The 16,358-nt window shown below is 35.3% G+C and overlaps 1 protein-coding gene and 1 non-coding gene across 3 annotated transcripts in view; both read right to left on the bottom strand.

Annotated features, from left to right (window-relative positions):
- Window positions 1-16,358, bottom strand: part of SUCLA2 (succinate-CoA ligase ADP-forming subunit beta) — a 64,590-nt gene that overhangs the window by 22,346 nt on the left and 25,886 nt on the right. For both annotated transcript variants that reach the window (XM_077158244.1, XM_077158245.1), the window contains 2 exons: window positions 11,961-12,089; window positions 7,199-7,337 (listed from right to left, as the gene is read on the bottom strand). In XM_077158244.1, coding sequence (XP_077014359.1) covers window positions 7,199-7,337; window positions 11,961-12,089 — 268 coding nt within the window. The remainder of the gene's footprint in view (window positions 1-7,198; window positions 7,338-11,960; window positions 12,090-16,358) is intronic.
- On the bottom strand, window positions 1,374-1,476 carry LOC143681864 (U6 spliceosomal RNA). Its single transcript, XR_013174917.1, has one exon. It is a non-coding gene; the product is annotated as a U6 spliceosomal RNA (small nuclear RNA).

Below are 16,358 nucleotides of genomic sequence, written 5' to 3'. Positions count from 1 at the left end.
GGCTGTGCTGATTTGAAAGGATGTATGTACTCTAGAAAAGCCATGTTTTAATACTAATCCTGTTTTGCAAAGGCAGCTGTTTCTTCTAATCCCTATTCAGTACTGTATGCTTGAAACTGATCATTTCCCTGGAGATGTGACTCAATCAAGAGCAGTTATTAAGCTGGTTTAGGTGGAGATGTGTCTCCACCCACTCGGGTGGGTCTTGATTAGTTTACCGGAATCCTAAATGAGACTGACAAGAGAGAAAGCCAACAGATTTCTGAGAAGCAGTGAGTCTACCCAGCCAGCGACCTTTGGAGATGAAGAAGGAAAATGCCTCCCAGAGAGCTTCATGAAAGAGGAAAGCCAGGAAAGGAAGCTAGCAGACGATGCCATATTTGCCACATGCCTTTCCAGATGAGAGAGAAACCTTAAACTTCATCAGCCTTCTTGAACCAAGGTGTCTTTACCTGGATGCCTTAGATTGGACATTTCTACAGACTTGTTTTAACTGGGACATTTTCTTGGCCTTAGAATTATAAGCTAGCAACTTATTAAATTTCCCTTTTTAAAAGCCATTCCATTTCTGGTATATTGCATTCTGGCAGCTAGCAAACTAGAACATTGGCCTCAAAGTTAGAGAACTGTCCAAACAAATAGTTAATTTCACCTCCCTCAAGACATCTGTCTCTATCCTGAGTAAGCACAGGAGCCATTGTTAAGCTCAATGTTTCAAGAAAACACTGAGGTACATTGGGGAGAGTTGAGTCTTACCCACCCCTGATGTTTCCTTTCATTTAAAAGAACTCATTCAGTATGACATCTAGCCTCTCACTGACCCTTTACTTACATCTCCCCAGAGAAGTGGAAGCAAAATATCTGACTGGTAAATCTGGAAATGATAAAACCAGGTATGCATAATTCAGCTCAATCTTTCTTCTTCTTGGGAGTGAGCTGCCTGTAGAGGGTAAGCACTCCCAACTGCTCTGAAATTAAAGATGACTACCCTGGTACAGTCAAGCATATGTGTAAGCAGGTAAGTCTGCCTAATTCTATAATTTAATTATCATATCCATTCTGATTAGAATTCTGTCAAGGAAGAGGAGTGACTGTTCGAGAACCTCTCAGAGACAACAATGATAACAATGATAAGCTATTTAAGCAATTCTACTCAATTATATCAATTTTATATCATTGTATGTTTTCAGAACATTACTGAGAAAATAAGTCTGTTCTATAGGCCTTCATCTGTACAATTATTCAAACAACCAGACAGTACAGATTAAGAGGTATACTTCAATCTATGCAGCAGATATAACTCTAAATTTAATTATTCAAAGGAGACAAATATTTATATATCTATCTATATATTTAGAGATATTTTTATCATTAAAAATATGGAACAATTCACAAATTTACATGTCATCCTTGCACAGGGGCCATGCTAATCTCTGTAACATTCCAATTTGGTATATGTGCTGCCAAAGTAAGCACAAATATCTATATTTTTAATTATTACTTTTGAGACTAAAAGTAGTAAATGAAATTTCTCAATCTGCAAATGTTAACAACTACAGAGTCTACATTGGTTTAAAGCCCCCATTCAAAACATATAAAGAAGGTACTGTGAGGAATGTAGATTTGCCATCTATCAAAGCTTGAGTTTGGACTCATCTAAAAAATAAAGGCCTCTCCCTTCCATTCCCACTGCCTTTGTTAGCTTGGACTACTATTCCAGCTTCCTAAAATACTAACCTACCTCTAATCTGTTTTTACTCTAACAGAGTCTTTATTCCTGATATACAAAACTGGGTTACGTTATGAGAACAAGGTTTAAAGCTGGCTGCCTGGGTCCATAGCCCACCCTCACCATTAGCCACATAGCTCTGAGCAAGCCACTTAACCATCTTGGTAACTGAATTTCTAAATCTATAAAGTTAGGATAGGGTGCATGGGTGATTCATGGTAGAATGCTCGCCTTTCATGTGGGAGACCCAGATTCAATTTCTGGACCATGCAGCCCCCCGCCCCCAAAATTAGGATAACAGTAGACTCTATTTTACAGGATTATTATAAATATTAATGAATTAAGTAAGTTCATATTTGCAAAGTACTTACAACACTGCTTAGCAAATAGCAATTGCTATGCTTTTGTTTAAAAAATCAGGTAAAAATATATACTTTGAAAAAAACTTTCTATAGGAAACCAATGTATGAACTCAGAATGACTCTTTTGTGTGGTCAAATCCAAAACTATGAACTACTGTGCCAATTTCAAAAGATTATATACCCTAGTAAAGCCATGTTTTAATCCTCATCCATCTTTTAGAGGCAGCTGTTTTAATCTCTATTCAGTACTGTAGGTTGGAAACTTGATTAGATAATTTCCACAGAGATGGGGCACACTCAATTGTGGGTGTTAACCTTTAATTAGAGGGAGAGTTGACTCTACCCATTACAGGTGGGTCTTGATTAGCTTACTGGAATACTTTAAAAGAGAAACATTTGGAAAAAGCGAGAGAGCCATGAGAACCAAGAAAGCCCACGCAGCCAGAGACCTTTGGAGATGAAGAAGGAATATGCCCCTGGGGGAGCGTCATGGAACAAGCCTGGAGAGAAAGCTAGCAGATGATGCCATGTTCGCCATGTGCCTTTCTAGTTGAGGGGAAAATCCTGAATTTCATCAGCCTTTCCTGAATGAAGGTATCCTCTTGTTGGTGCCTTAATTTGGACATTTTTATAGACTTGCTTTAATTGGGACATTTTCACAGCCTTAGAACTGTAAACTTGCAACTTAATAAATTCCACCTTTAAAAAGCCATTCTGTTTCTGGTGTATTGCATTCCAGCAGCTAGAACAACTACAAAGAAGAAACTGAAGATAAAAAAATATGGGTACAAGTTAAAATACAGGTAGAACTATATTTTCTAAAACGAAGGAAAATAAATACGAGAATAGAATTAAAATCTTCAAAAAGAAGAAAAAGTCAGAAATCTCTTTATCAGCAATAAAGTAAAAAATGACAAAAAACGCCATTTGAAACATCAAACAAAAATATATTTCCACAAAAAAAAGAGGAATACATATATAAAGAAAACAGTTTTACTACAGAAGATATAAATGAAAACCTAATACGTTCCTAGTTGGAAAAAATAACTAGTACTTAATTCTTTCCAACTAATAAATGTTTAATGCAATTCTAGTAAAAATCCCAGAATGATGTTAAGAAATCTGACAAGATTTTGAAGTTTAACCAGCAACAGAAGGTAGTAATTTAAAGTTAAGTAAAAATAGCAGGGCCAAAGGCTTCAGGGAATTTGTGAATATTCTGAGAGAAAGCATGGCAGCCAACACCTTGATTTTGATGTCTAGCCTCTGAAACGTGGCAACAATAGATTCCTGTTGGTTTTAGTTTGCTAGAGCTGCCAGAATGCAATATACAAGAAATGGAATGGCTTTTAAAAAGGGTATTTATTGAGTTATAAGCTTATAGTTCTAAGGCTGTGAAAATGTCCAAATTAAGGCACCAACAAGAGGTTACCTTCATTCAAGTAAGGCTGATGCCATCTAGAACATCTCTGTCAGCTGGGAAGGCACATGGTGACATGTTACCTTTCTCTCCTGGCTTTTTGTTTCATAAGGATTCCCCGGGGGTGTTTCCCTTCTGCATCTCCAAAGGCCTCTAATTGTGTGGGCTCTAAAGCTTTTTCCAAAATGGTTTCTTCTTAAAAGACTCTAGTAAGCAACCCCTCCTTGAGTGGGTGGAGACACATCTGCATGGAAACCACCTAATCAAAAGGTACCACCCATAATTGTGTAGGTTGTATCTCCATGGAAATAATCAAAAAGATCCCACCCAGCAATACTGAATGAGAATTAAAGAAAATGGCTCTTCTAGGGTACACAACAGTTTCAAACTGGCACACTGTTATTTAAGCCAACTCGTGTGTGGTATTTATTATGGTAGCCCAAGCAAACTAAGACAGAACCTACATACATGGAGAGATCACTAGGATATATTTACATTACATTGTTATATTATATATATTGTGAATGATTATTATATAAAATGCAATATAATGATTATTAATTATAATATATCAATGTTTTAATATATTATAATATTATTAAGTGAATAAAGCAAGGTGCAGAACAATGTATGTAGAGACTAAAAAACAAGGGGAGGGGAAAAGAGATAGCAAATTGGGGGGCAAGACTGGTAGAAATATACTTTGGTATATTGTTTTGATTTCTGAATCATGTACATATATTAATATCCAAAAAATAGAGTCTCATACAAATTCATGAGAAAAACCCTATCTATGTTTCCTTTGGTAAGGTACTAAATGGAATAATGGCCACCCAAAGATATCAGTTTCTAATCCTCGGAACCTATGAATATTACCTTGTATGGCAAAGTTTTTACATGTGTGATTAAGTTAAGGAGCTTGAGATTGGGGGAGGAGGTTATCCTGGATCCTGGATTATCCAAATGAGCCCTAAATGCCATGGCAGGTGTCTTATATATGACAGATGCAGAAGATTACACACTCACTCACACATGAGGAGGAGGAGGCAATGTGACCACAGAGGCAGAGACTGGAATGATGTGTCCACAATTCAAGCAATGCCAGCTGCCACAAGAAGCTGGAAAACACAAGGAATGGCTTCTCCCCCAGAGCTTCCAGAGGGAGTGCAGCCTGTCCAACACCTTGATTTTGGCCTAGTGATACTCATTTTGAACTTTTGGCCTCCAGAACTGTGAGAGAATAAATTCCTGTTATTTTAAGCTACCTAGTTTGTGGTAATTTGTTACCACAGCCATAGGAAACTATTACAGGTATCAAAGGACATCAAGAAAAATTCCCAGTAGGAGAATATGCCCAAAGCATATGCCCAAAATACACGAAAAATGTTCATCATCCCTAGTAATTAAATAACTGAAAAATAAAACAAGTCACCATTTCCTAATTATCAGTTTGCTAAAGATTAAACCCAATAATAACCCGCACTTCTTGCAAATAGGCTATGAGATGGACACACTGAATGTATATTAAATAACCTTTCTAGAAAACGATTTGGCAAAATACATTCTAAAATGTTATTATTCTGGGCAGCGCAACAGTGGCTCAGTGGTAGAATTCTCACCCATCGTGCCAGAGACCCGGGTTTGATTCCCGGTGGCTGCCCATGCAAAAAAAAAAAAAAAAAATATATATATATATATATATATATATATATATATATAGTCTCTTCATGTTTAGGGGTGCATGGGTGGTTCAGTAGTAGAATGCTCATCTTCATCAGGAGACCCGGATTCCCGGACCATGCACCCAAAAAAAATAATAATAAATAAAAAATGTTATTACTCTGACCCAACAAACAAAATGTATCTTGAAAATATCATTATTCTTTGACCCAAAAATTCCACTTGTAGGAAACTATATGAAAGATATTCAGGGTTACAGTCAATGATTTATATACAAATAAAATGCTTTAAGGGCGGGCCGCGGTGGCTCAGCGGGCAAAGTGCTTGCCTGCTATGCCGGAGGACCTCGGTTCGATTCCCGGCCCCAGCCCATGTAACAAAAACGGAGAAACAGAATACAATAAAACAAGAAAATGTTTAAAGATGTTTCCCTTTCTTCCTTCCTTCCTTCCTTCTATCCTTCCTTCCTTCTCTCTGTCTAAAAAAAAAAAAAAAAAAAAAAAATGCTTTAAAAGTAGTGTCTGGAAATAGTCTATAAATTTAAAAAGGAATGGACACAAACTGAATAGACATTATGATACTAATTACAGAAAAGAATGAAATTAAGTATACAAAGCATTATGCTGTGTTATAGTTCTTTTATCCTATTTCTCAATATTTCTTGGCATTTTGCAAATTTTCTATAATGAATACACAATGCCATTAATCAAAAAAAAAAACTACCAGGCGGGCCACAGTGGCTCAGCAGGTAAGAGTGCTTGCCTGCCACGCCCGAGGACCCGGGTTCGATTCCCAGTGCCTGCCCATGTTAAAAAATATATATATATTTAAAAAAAACTACCTTAAAACATATATAAATGCACACAAAGAAAAGAAAAATTAATTATTAAATTATGAGAACTAAGACATTCCCTTAGAGACAGAACATGGCTATAGAATTTCAGTTGGAATGAATTCAGTAGTCTAGCTTTCAATGTTATTGGTCTCTCTTAAGTTATACAATCAAGAAAATAATAAAAGAAATACCCCTCTTCTACAGATAATTTCCCTTTATTGAACAGCTCACTTTTTAAATGTGCAACAGCCCTACCTGTTAAAAAAAATTTTTCAGTTTTATAAACTACATCTAATATCAGAAAATGTATTTGTTGTTTATATTACCATATATATCATCAACCAATAACTGATTTCTATGATAAAGAATACAACTACTTAGAAGCATAAGAATAAAAGATGATCTACAAATGCTTTAGAAGATTAGAACTGGAAATCCAAAGTGACCTGAAACCAAAATCAAATAAATTACAGCAACGGAAACCAGTTAATACAAAATGTCATGAAAAACTTAAGCTAGGATAAAGCAATTTACGTAAAACAACAACAGAAACACCACATGCAGAAGGCATGATGATTCAGAATCTCATTTTCCTTTAAGCACATAAAAAGGTAGAGCTGCAAACTGACATACTAATCTTATCTCATCGGTTAAAATTATTCAAAGAACTCTAGTATCAGGATATTCGCCTTTGCACAATAAAGATCCATGAGGTCTCTAAAGTCTGAAATGCATGGAGAGCAAGACCATGAATTCCCCATAACAAACAACTGTTTACTCACCTCCACACTGGATACTCGAGCCCAGAGCTGTAGAACAGAACTTTGTGTAATGATGGAAGGATCTATATCTTCACTATCCAATACCGTAGTCACTAGCCACATGTGCATACTAAGCTAGTGCAACTGAGGAAATTTTTAATCTTATACAACTTTAATTAATTTTAATTTAAATAATTACATCTGGTTAGTGGTCACTGTATTGTGGCATACAACTCAAACCCCTCCATGTGCACATAAATATATACTTAAGGTACTGATTTTAATGGATCACTTTAATATTTCTATAAATTCATTTTATTAATATCTTCTACATAGGAACTACATGAGTTCAACTTTCTTATAAAGCATATCATAGGTAAACACATAATGAATACTGATAAGATACTTTACCAGCTCCATCTGCATCTTCTACCATTGGATTTATTTCTACCATGGTTGCATCATACTTCAGAAAAAGATTGTAAAGCTTGATCATGTTTTCTGCTGCAGAATCCACAATATTAGGTGGAAATCCCATCTTCTGCGCAAGCTGAAAGCAATATGTCCTTTTATTATAGGTATATTGCATGTGTCCAACATTGAATTATTTTAAATAAAAACCTTTTAGTTTATCATTTAAATACTAAGTATAAATCATGTATAGTAAAACCTTAAATACTGAAATGGAGGCTACTATTATTAAATGGTTGAACAAATCTTTTTAATCAAAATCCTCACAAGGTAGGTATTATGCCCATTTTACAGATAAGAAAGAAATCAGAGGTCAAGTGTCTGACCACTCACCTAAGATTCAAATTCTAGTGTTCTTGCCATAGCCTCCATTCTGCTTCTAAGCCTTAAACTGAAAGAGGCTTATACTTTATTAATACTAGATATTGGCAGTCCAAAATATTTTACAAGTAATTTTTAAAAAGTGGGGGAATTCACAGTCAAATGGGAATTATTCCATTCATTTAAAAATCTACTGCACACCTGAGGTGTGTCAGGCAGTGCAACAGGCCTGAAGTACTTAAGTTTCCTCTAGTGGAGGAGTTTATAGTCTGGAGCCGAGATTCCTAACCACAGATACCTGTAGAGCTTTTAAAAAACTATGTATACCAAGGTCCTGACCCAGAAGTCCCATGATGGGCCAAAGTAGCTGCAATTACAGAAGTCCCATAAGCAATTCTGAACCACTGGTATAAAGGGTACATGTCTGCAAGTTTATTCCAATAGTGCTGCCCCTGCTCAGAATGCTACAGAAGAATTCCTGCCTCTTTTTCCACTGCCATTTAAGACTGTCACCCATCCTTGTGATTTTCAACAATAAAATATCTTCAATTCTTTGAAGGTATGATTTTCTACAAAAAGTCAAATGCCAGTAAATAAAGTAAATGATCAAGCTAAGGAATATAACTTTTAGTTGACACATTTCAAACACAGAATAATAAAAAATAAAGCACCATCTCATTAAGAAAGTGCTAAGTTATAGTCTACTCCCTTTAAACTTAAACATTTGAGAACTGCACATAACTCTGACTTATTCAGCTTGACATAAATTTTCTAAGCACCAGGCTAGGCACTATTTCTGTTCAGCACTTGAAATGCTATCATCTTAGTAGATTATTTCTTCTAATATTCTTGTAAATCAAGTGTTTTCTTATCTAAATTTAACAATCTAATCATCACCCTTCCATACGAATAACTACTTAGCAAACCAAATCTTTGTCCTTTTTAAACATTTATATCACTCACTCACCTAAATGACTAACTTCAAGCATCATCAGGGAATTTTCTCTATCTGCTTAAACTCTGTGCTAGTCTATTTCTTACTCTTGTACTTCAATGCCATAAGGTTATTCTGACATATTATTTTTTACTAACAGATGTCTAATTTCCAAGTTTATTCAAACTTTTAAGACAGGTGACATTTATTTTAATCTGTAACAACCTATTTTTATTTAGCAATGTCATGAATATTTTCCCCATTCCGTTAAAATATTTTTGTGACTAGCCTCTGTGATTCCACTGATTATACTATCCATAGTTGTGCATTTATTTATGCCTCCTGTTTCCTCTTCTAATAAAGTTCTTGAGGGTAGAGACAATATCTTTTTTTCATAATTGGATAATTTTATTAATATTGAATGAAATTTTTAAAACACATCATTACAATGGCATTTAATAACCAAGAGCCAAGAGAATATTTTCCAAAATAGTTGCCAGTGAAATACTTCCAGGGAGCAAAATCTCTCTTCCCAGTACAGAGACTGCTTAAAAGTTGAAACACCCCTGGGAAGTCCATTAGCCAAAGTCTCCTAAAACTCATTCAACTGCACAACAATACAAATTAATTTCATGGCTTCCTACTGACATTATACTAAAATGGGAGGCTAACTCTTTCTTGCCATGTGGACTCTCACTCTAGCCACTATCCTCAGAGAAGGAGACTAGAAGAATCTCATAGAAGAAAGTCCCTGCGGTATGGGAACAGTGTTCCCCAACTTCTCTAAGACATGAAGACACTGACTGGGAAGTGTAGGCTTCTCAGGAAGTTGGGAGGTGGGGAAGTTCTAACCCTGGAGCTCCATCATTCATTGTCCAATCTGGTAGACAATTCTGAGGGGCTGGCCTGGCCCATGGATTGCTGGTAGAATTTGGGATGTGATGCAGGCCTGGACAGTATTCAGATGAGGGCTGTTGGGTGGATCCTAGAGGTCTCTGAGTGTCACCTGTACAGGTGTACTCATGATCCCTTGGGATGCCTCTTTGTGTCCTAGTCCAGTTGTAAAGGGGGAAGCCTGGAAAGTATGGGCAGCCCTCGGAGCAGGACTCTGAGATCTCAGCTGAGGTGTCTAAAAGGGGTTCAGTCTAAGACAATATCTTTTTTACCACAATATCCCCATACTTAGACCAGAGCCAGGAAAGTGTAGACAATCATTAAAAATTTGATAAAATGAGTAAATTAATTTAGCCAGTCCCCTCTTGTGGGACACTCAGATTGTTTTCATTTCTCCACCACCACAAAAACTGCTTTTGTATCAGTTAAGATTGGGTCTAACTCAAGTGACAGAAAATTCCCAAAGCAGTAGCTCAAACAAGATGGAAGTTTATTTCTCTTTTGCAAAAGTCCAAGAAGTTAGTCCATTGGCATGGACTCCATTTCCAAAGTCACCTTATTGTTCAAACTGACTACTAAAGCTCCAGCCACATACCAGCCAACAGGAAGTCAGAAAGGAAGAAGATGCACCCTTTCTTTAAGGACCCCTCTTGGAAATTCCACCTACCACTTCTGCTTACATTCTCATAAGTCAGAATTTAGTCACATGACTATATCTTTTAACTGCAAGGGAGGTTGGGAAATGTAGTCTTAGTTTTACAGCTAATATTCAGGGCTACAATGAGGAAGAAGGAAGACAAACTGGAGGCCACTTGAAGGGATGACTCTTGACCCCTGGATTGAACCCAGCCTCTCTAACTAGCCTTTCCCTATCGAGGTCACTTGTTTTTATACCCAAACTAAACAATTTAATTCAACAGCAGTATTACAAACATTTACTAAGCAACTGTCACAAGCCATGTAAGACTGCATGGAAGGGTTTTTGGGAAGAGGGGGAGAAGTACAGGAAGGATAGTGCAGAAACCCAGTAAAATTGCAGGCAAAATTTATTGTTTATGTGCATACATTAAGAGAACATCCACAACTTTCCTCAGATTCTTAAAGAATCCATAACCACTCCACCAAAACAAAACCACTGACCCATCATAGAGATATATAAGGCAGTGTCTCTACTAAAAAAAAAAAAAAAAAAAATCTCCTGAGTCAGAGGCATAAAAAATGAATACAGTGTGATGAGTTTAACCAAATAAAGAATACACAGGTATCAAAAAAAGTTCATAATTTGTTATCAGAGAGGGCTAAGGAAGACTTTCTCCCCCAAGGAAGTGATATGACAAGTTGCAACATAAGGGAAGGGATGAGCATTCTTGGTCGACCTCACGCAAACAATCCTGGGATATAAAAGGTCAAAACGTTTTGAGGTTACAAGTAACTTCTCAGTGAGGAGGGCGTGGACACAGAAAATGAAACTGAAGAAGTAAGGGAAAAGTAAAACCAGGTTATAAAGTATTTTATAATTTAGCCTAAGGAGCTGATTTTATCTTTCTAAATCAGTGATTCTCAATGCTGCCTGCACAATAGAAAATCACTTGGGGAGCTGTTTTTATACTATCAGTGCCCCAATCCTGCCCTCAGGACTGTGACATGGAAATAATCTAAGCAAGGGCAAATTGCTCTAAGGACCATGGGGAGTAGATGCCAGGTGGAAGTGGATACAGGAACACCATTAGGGAGTTCCTGCCAACGTCTAAGCAAAAGACAATGAGAACTGTGCAGGGCAAGGGTGGAAAAGGCGGAGAGAACAAATACAAGGGATCACCACAACCACCAGCCACAAGGCTGACCACCAGACATTGGAAGTACTTCTACTATATCTTCTGCCAAGATTACCCCTTCTGCACTTCTGTAATCCACACCAAATTATCAGTTTCATTGCTTTACAGTCACATAACATGAACAGTAAACAATACTGTCTATATGTCCTAACCTCCAATATAGTTGTTAGATATTAAATTTTTGCCCCCTCAAAAGTTCCATTCCATACAATTTATAGGATAAAGAAGACATATAGGAACATGTTATGTGCCACCAAGAAGATGCAATCAGCAAGTTCAGATCACAGAAAATGATATAGGGCAAATACACCAGTTTTTTTAAACAAACTGAAAGAAAAAAAGGGGAGACAATGAGGGAGAGCAAACCTAAAAACTAGAAAAAGACATATGAGACACATTAATCAATAGCAATGAACGGATCTAACATGAATCCTGATTCAAACTGTATTACAAAAAATAATTTGAGACAGGTGAATTTGAACAACTGGGTATTGATGATATTAAGCAATTACTATTAATATTACTAGGTATGGTAATGGTATTAAGACTATTTTTAAAGAATCCTTACATTTTAAAGATCCATACTGAAATATTTATGGAGAATATCAAGAAAAATAATTGTAGCTATTTCAAAAAATTTGTATTTCAAACAAGATATTAATGTGTTGATGCTCTTGATAGTATCCAATCACAGGTAGAAAATTTTTTAGCAACCTACCCTCACAGCTTGTTCCTTTTTGATGCCTTCTACAATATCAATAGGTTCTTTAATTATCGCCTCGGGAGTCTCAGCAGCAACATCTTCAATGTTGACACCACCTTGAGAGCTTCCTATTAAGACAGGACCCTGGCAAGAGAAAAAGCAGTCAAAATATCTAGATTTTATTTTGGACCAGTCAAGAAAATTTTAAAGTCTATCTGTATGCACCATCAGATTTATGCATCTATCATTCGCCAACTCTACTTAAAAATTTCCTTGAGGATTTACCTTTGTATCTCCAGCACAGTACCCCTTTATAAATGTTCAGTTGAAACAACGGAAGAGTTAAAAAGAAAGAGGAAGACAATACCTCACCTGGGAAGGAAAAAGACTAAAAATACACCCAAAAACTTACACTAAATAAATAGATTAACTATAAGAAAATACAACCTATGCACTTTTCCAAAGAGCTGAAAGGACAGTTTAAGAACTGAAAGTACTGTCTATACCATAAATGTTAAAAAATCATAAAAACAAATTACTGATATTTGAAAGAGAAAGTCTAAAGAAAAAGCTCCAGATTTTCTAAGCCCTAGCCCTACTGGAAATCAGTAAAAAAAAAAGTTACCTTCTGCAGTGACTGGAAGTATTCCAGAAAAAAACATTCTTAAATTTAATCCATTCCAATGGTATGAACCCTTTATAAGTAGCACCTTACAATGAGGCTACTTCAGTTAAGTGATGACCCACCTCAATCAGGATGGGTCTTAATCCTATATACTGAAGTCCATTACAAGACAATGAAAATTCAGGTACAGAGAGAGAAAGCCACAGAAAGCAATACACTGATCAATGAAACCCAGAAGAGAAGAAGAAATGCCACCATTTGCCTCGCTGTATGACAGAAAAACCAAGGATTGCTGGCAGCCAGTCTTTGGGAAGAAAATATCACCTTGATGATGACCTGATTTGGACATTTTCCTAGACTCTATGAGTGAATAAATTCCCATTGTCTAACCCGACCCATTTCATGATAATTTCCTTTCAGCAAGATAAGCAACTAAAACATCTACCTTGAAAGAATAGGTCTGGTTATTATCATGAAAATATAGGAAGGTAAGATATAAATACTAAATAATTAAGTCATTAACTCTGAGTCCTCCGAAATCAATCCAGAAAAAATTTTCAAAGCAAACTGCCTACTAGACTTGCACAAGCCTGGAAATAATGTTAATATGCAAAAATAGGGAAATAACAAACAAATTCTGACATCTACAAAATCCATGCACTAATAAAATCATACTAAATATTAATATTAATAACATAAGAAAATTATCTCAGTCATATTTGTGGGAAAAAATTACACAAAACCCTAGACTATAAGAAAAAAATAAATTTGAGAATGAACTCAAAGTATGTTTAAGTATAGGACTCACTATTCACAAAGTAGGAAATAAAACATTAAATGATACGACTTTTATTATTTTACATCTCTATTTTCCAAAACAAACAAAATATTTTACAGTTAACATATTATTCTTACCCAAAAAAGTGACTTCTATTTTTAAAAAAATCAAAAGACTAATTTCACTTTTCTATCCCAGCATCTAATGCTTCTTTCAGTAACAAACTCATTTCAAGGCATAATTAAAGGAATACTGTTGTATTCATCACTGTTTGTATAGCAAAACAGTACTTCAAATCCTTAAAATAAGGAATAACCACAGAAAACAAAAAATAATAATCTATTAATTTTTTAAAAGAGCTAAGTGTTATTTAAAAAAAAAAAATTAATTAAAAAGTACCTGCCTCCAAGGAGAAAAAGTGACCGCTGAGGAACAGATTAAGAAAGAGATTTACATTTCTTTGTATATCGTTGTATCTTTTTATTTTGTACCATATAATAGACATCAATATACAAAAGAACATATAATAAAAGAGTTCACTGTAACTTCTCAGACTAAAGGAGAGAACACTAGCAAGCCTGATTTTATGTTCCTCCAGAAATTTCAAATGAAAGGGTATTCTTCATTTCCTCTTTAGCAAAGCAGTTCATAACTATAAGCTTTTATGAAGATCTAAAGAGTAGGGGGAAAATCAGATAAGAAGAACCTGTTCAACTACTACCATGTTACTGAAGTAAAATACAGATAGATTAAATCTATATATAACCACAAAATAGAATTATAGTCAACAGAAGAGACAGAGACCAATAAACCTTTAAAGCATTTGGACATTTTATTTTAGTTTTACTTTCCTTTTCTTCTTGTATCCACTGATAAGAGAAATGAGCTTAGAGAATGCAGCCAAGGAAAGACGTTAGAAGGGGAAAGAAAAGATAATATTAAATTCTCACTGAAGTAGTAACTCAGTCTCCAACAGTTGACCGTAAATTAGGAAAAACTGTTACAAACACAATCCATATAAAACAGTAATAAATAAAAGAAGGTGAAAAGCTTCTATCTGTACTACTTCCATTACCAATCAGAAATGAACCAATTTAAACAGGGTAAATGGAGGTCAGATAAAACAATGACTGTAATTTTATATTTGGTCATCACCACAGAATAAATACCTGTTTCCAGTTAAATCGTTCTGGTTTAACTTTTAATGTTAGTAAAAAGCTTTCAAGACAATTTGATTTCTAATAAATAACTGGAATTTCAAAAAAATTAGTAATTTTAACTTCCTTTAACTAAATCCCTCTTCTGCTAAATCCCTCAAAATGCTAAAGAAAAAAAACATTTTTGCCTTAAAATAGATGTGAATTTAAAATTATAAGACAAAGCAGCCACTAACTAAAATAAAGATCTCTTTGAAAAATAAAAGTACATAAAATTTGGAATCTATTCCAGGCAAAGTTAAAAATGACACGGTTTAAATATAGCATTCATTTTCAGCAAACTGCAATGTTTTACTAGAAAAATAAAGTAACAAATGTCATTTGTTAATTTGATTTGTCTCAGCCCAAAAGTACACAACAGGTACTTGGGTAAATGTTAAGAAATCTAATTTAACAAAAGTGCCAAACAGAGAGTAGGTAGTTCAATTGATTTTCTGGCACACCAACTCAATGGCAGATATCTGCCAAGGCACTGTGATGTGATAAGTACTAAAGAAAACTGGTAGAGCCTATGATTCATCTAAAAATATATAAACACCAAAAGCAATTTTTAATGATCAGTCAACTCTTAGGCATATGACAAATAAATTCAATCAATATATTAGTTTAAATTTAGTTTAAATAGTTGATTTGTTTTTGTTGAACAGGAAGGCCTTATCTGTTCATAGGGATTCCCAAAAAAGCTATCCAAACCCCAAAACATAACACCAACCAATTCTGATCTACACTGATCTAATGTGATTACCTCAAGGAAGAGTATAATGCTTGTCAAACGCTTTTACTAGTATTATAGTATTTTTAGACTGAATCACTGAAAATATGTACTATTTCTGCAATTTAAAAAAATCTGAAAATTCAAACTCTTTGTTCAAAAAGTGATCATGGTGATGAATACACAACTATGTGGTAATATACTGAGTCAGATTGTATACCATGTATGGTGTGCTGGTTTGAAAGGATGTATGTCCCCTAGAAAAGCCATGTTTTAATCTAAATCTCATTTCATAAAGGCAAAATAATCCTTATTCAATACTGCATGCTTGAAACTGTAATCCAATCATGTTCCTGGAGTTGTGATTTAATCAAGAGGGGTTGTTGAGCTGGATTAGGTGATGACATGTCTCCACACATTTGGGTGGGTCTTGGTAAGTTTCTGGAGTCCTATATAAGAGGAAACATTTTGGAGAATGGAAGAGATTCAAAGAGAGCAGAGAACAACATAGCCACGAGAAGCAGAGAGCCCACAAGCCAGTCACCATTGGAGATGAAGAAGGAAAACACCTCCCAGAGAGCTTCATGAAATAGGAAGCCAGGAGAGAAGGTAGCAGATGACACCTTGCTCACCATGAGCCCTTCCAGCCGAGAGAGAAACTGTGAATGTGTTCGCAAGATGCCTTTCCAGATGAGAGACACCCTGAACTTCTTCGGCCTTCTTGAACCAAAGTATCTTTCCCTGGATGCCTTTGATTGGACATTTCTATAGACTTGTTTTAACTGGACATTTTCTCGGCCTAGGAACTATAAACTAGCAACTTATTAAATTTCCCTTTTTAAAAACCATTCTGATTCTGGTATATTGCATTCTTGCAGCTAGCAAACTAGAACATATGGGATGTTTGTATGTCAAGAATGTTAGTATATTTTTTAAGTTTTTACAATAAAAGCAGTAAAAAAAATTCTAATTCTTAAAATGAACTCAAATTTCATCCTTTCCCTAATGCTTAACACATTTTCAATAATATACATTTGGTTTGCTCCATTTACTCCAATTAAAATGAGCTACTCTGAACAAG

The sequence above is a fragment of the Tamandua tetradactyla genome, chromosome 4 (genome assembly GCF_023851605.1).
Source record: "Tamandua tetradactyla isolate mTamTet1 chromosome 4, mTamTet1.pri, whole genome shotgun sequence".
In the NCBI taxonomy this organism is placed as follows: domain Eukaryota; kingdom Metazoa; phylum Chordata; class Mammalia; order Pilosa; family Myrmecophagidae; genus Tamandua; species Tamandua tetradactyla.
This window is presented reverse-complemented; position numbering and strand designations above follow the sequence as displayed.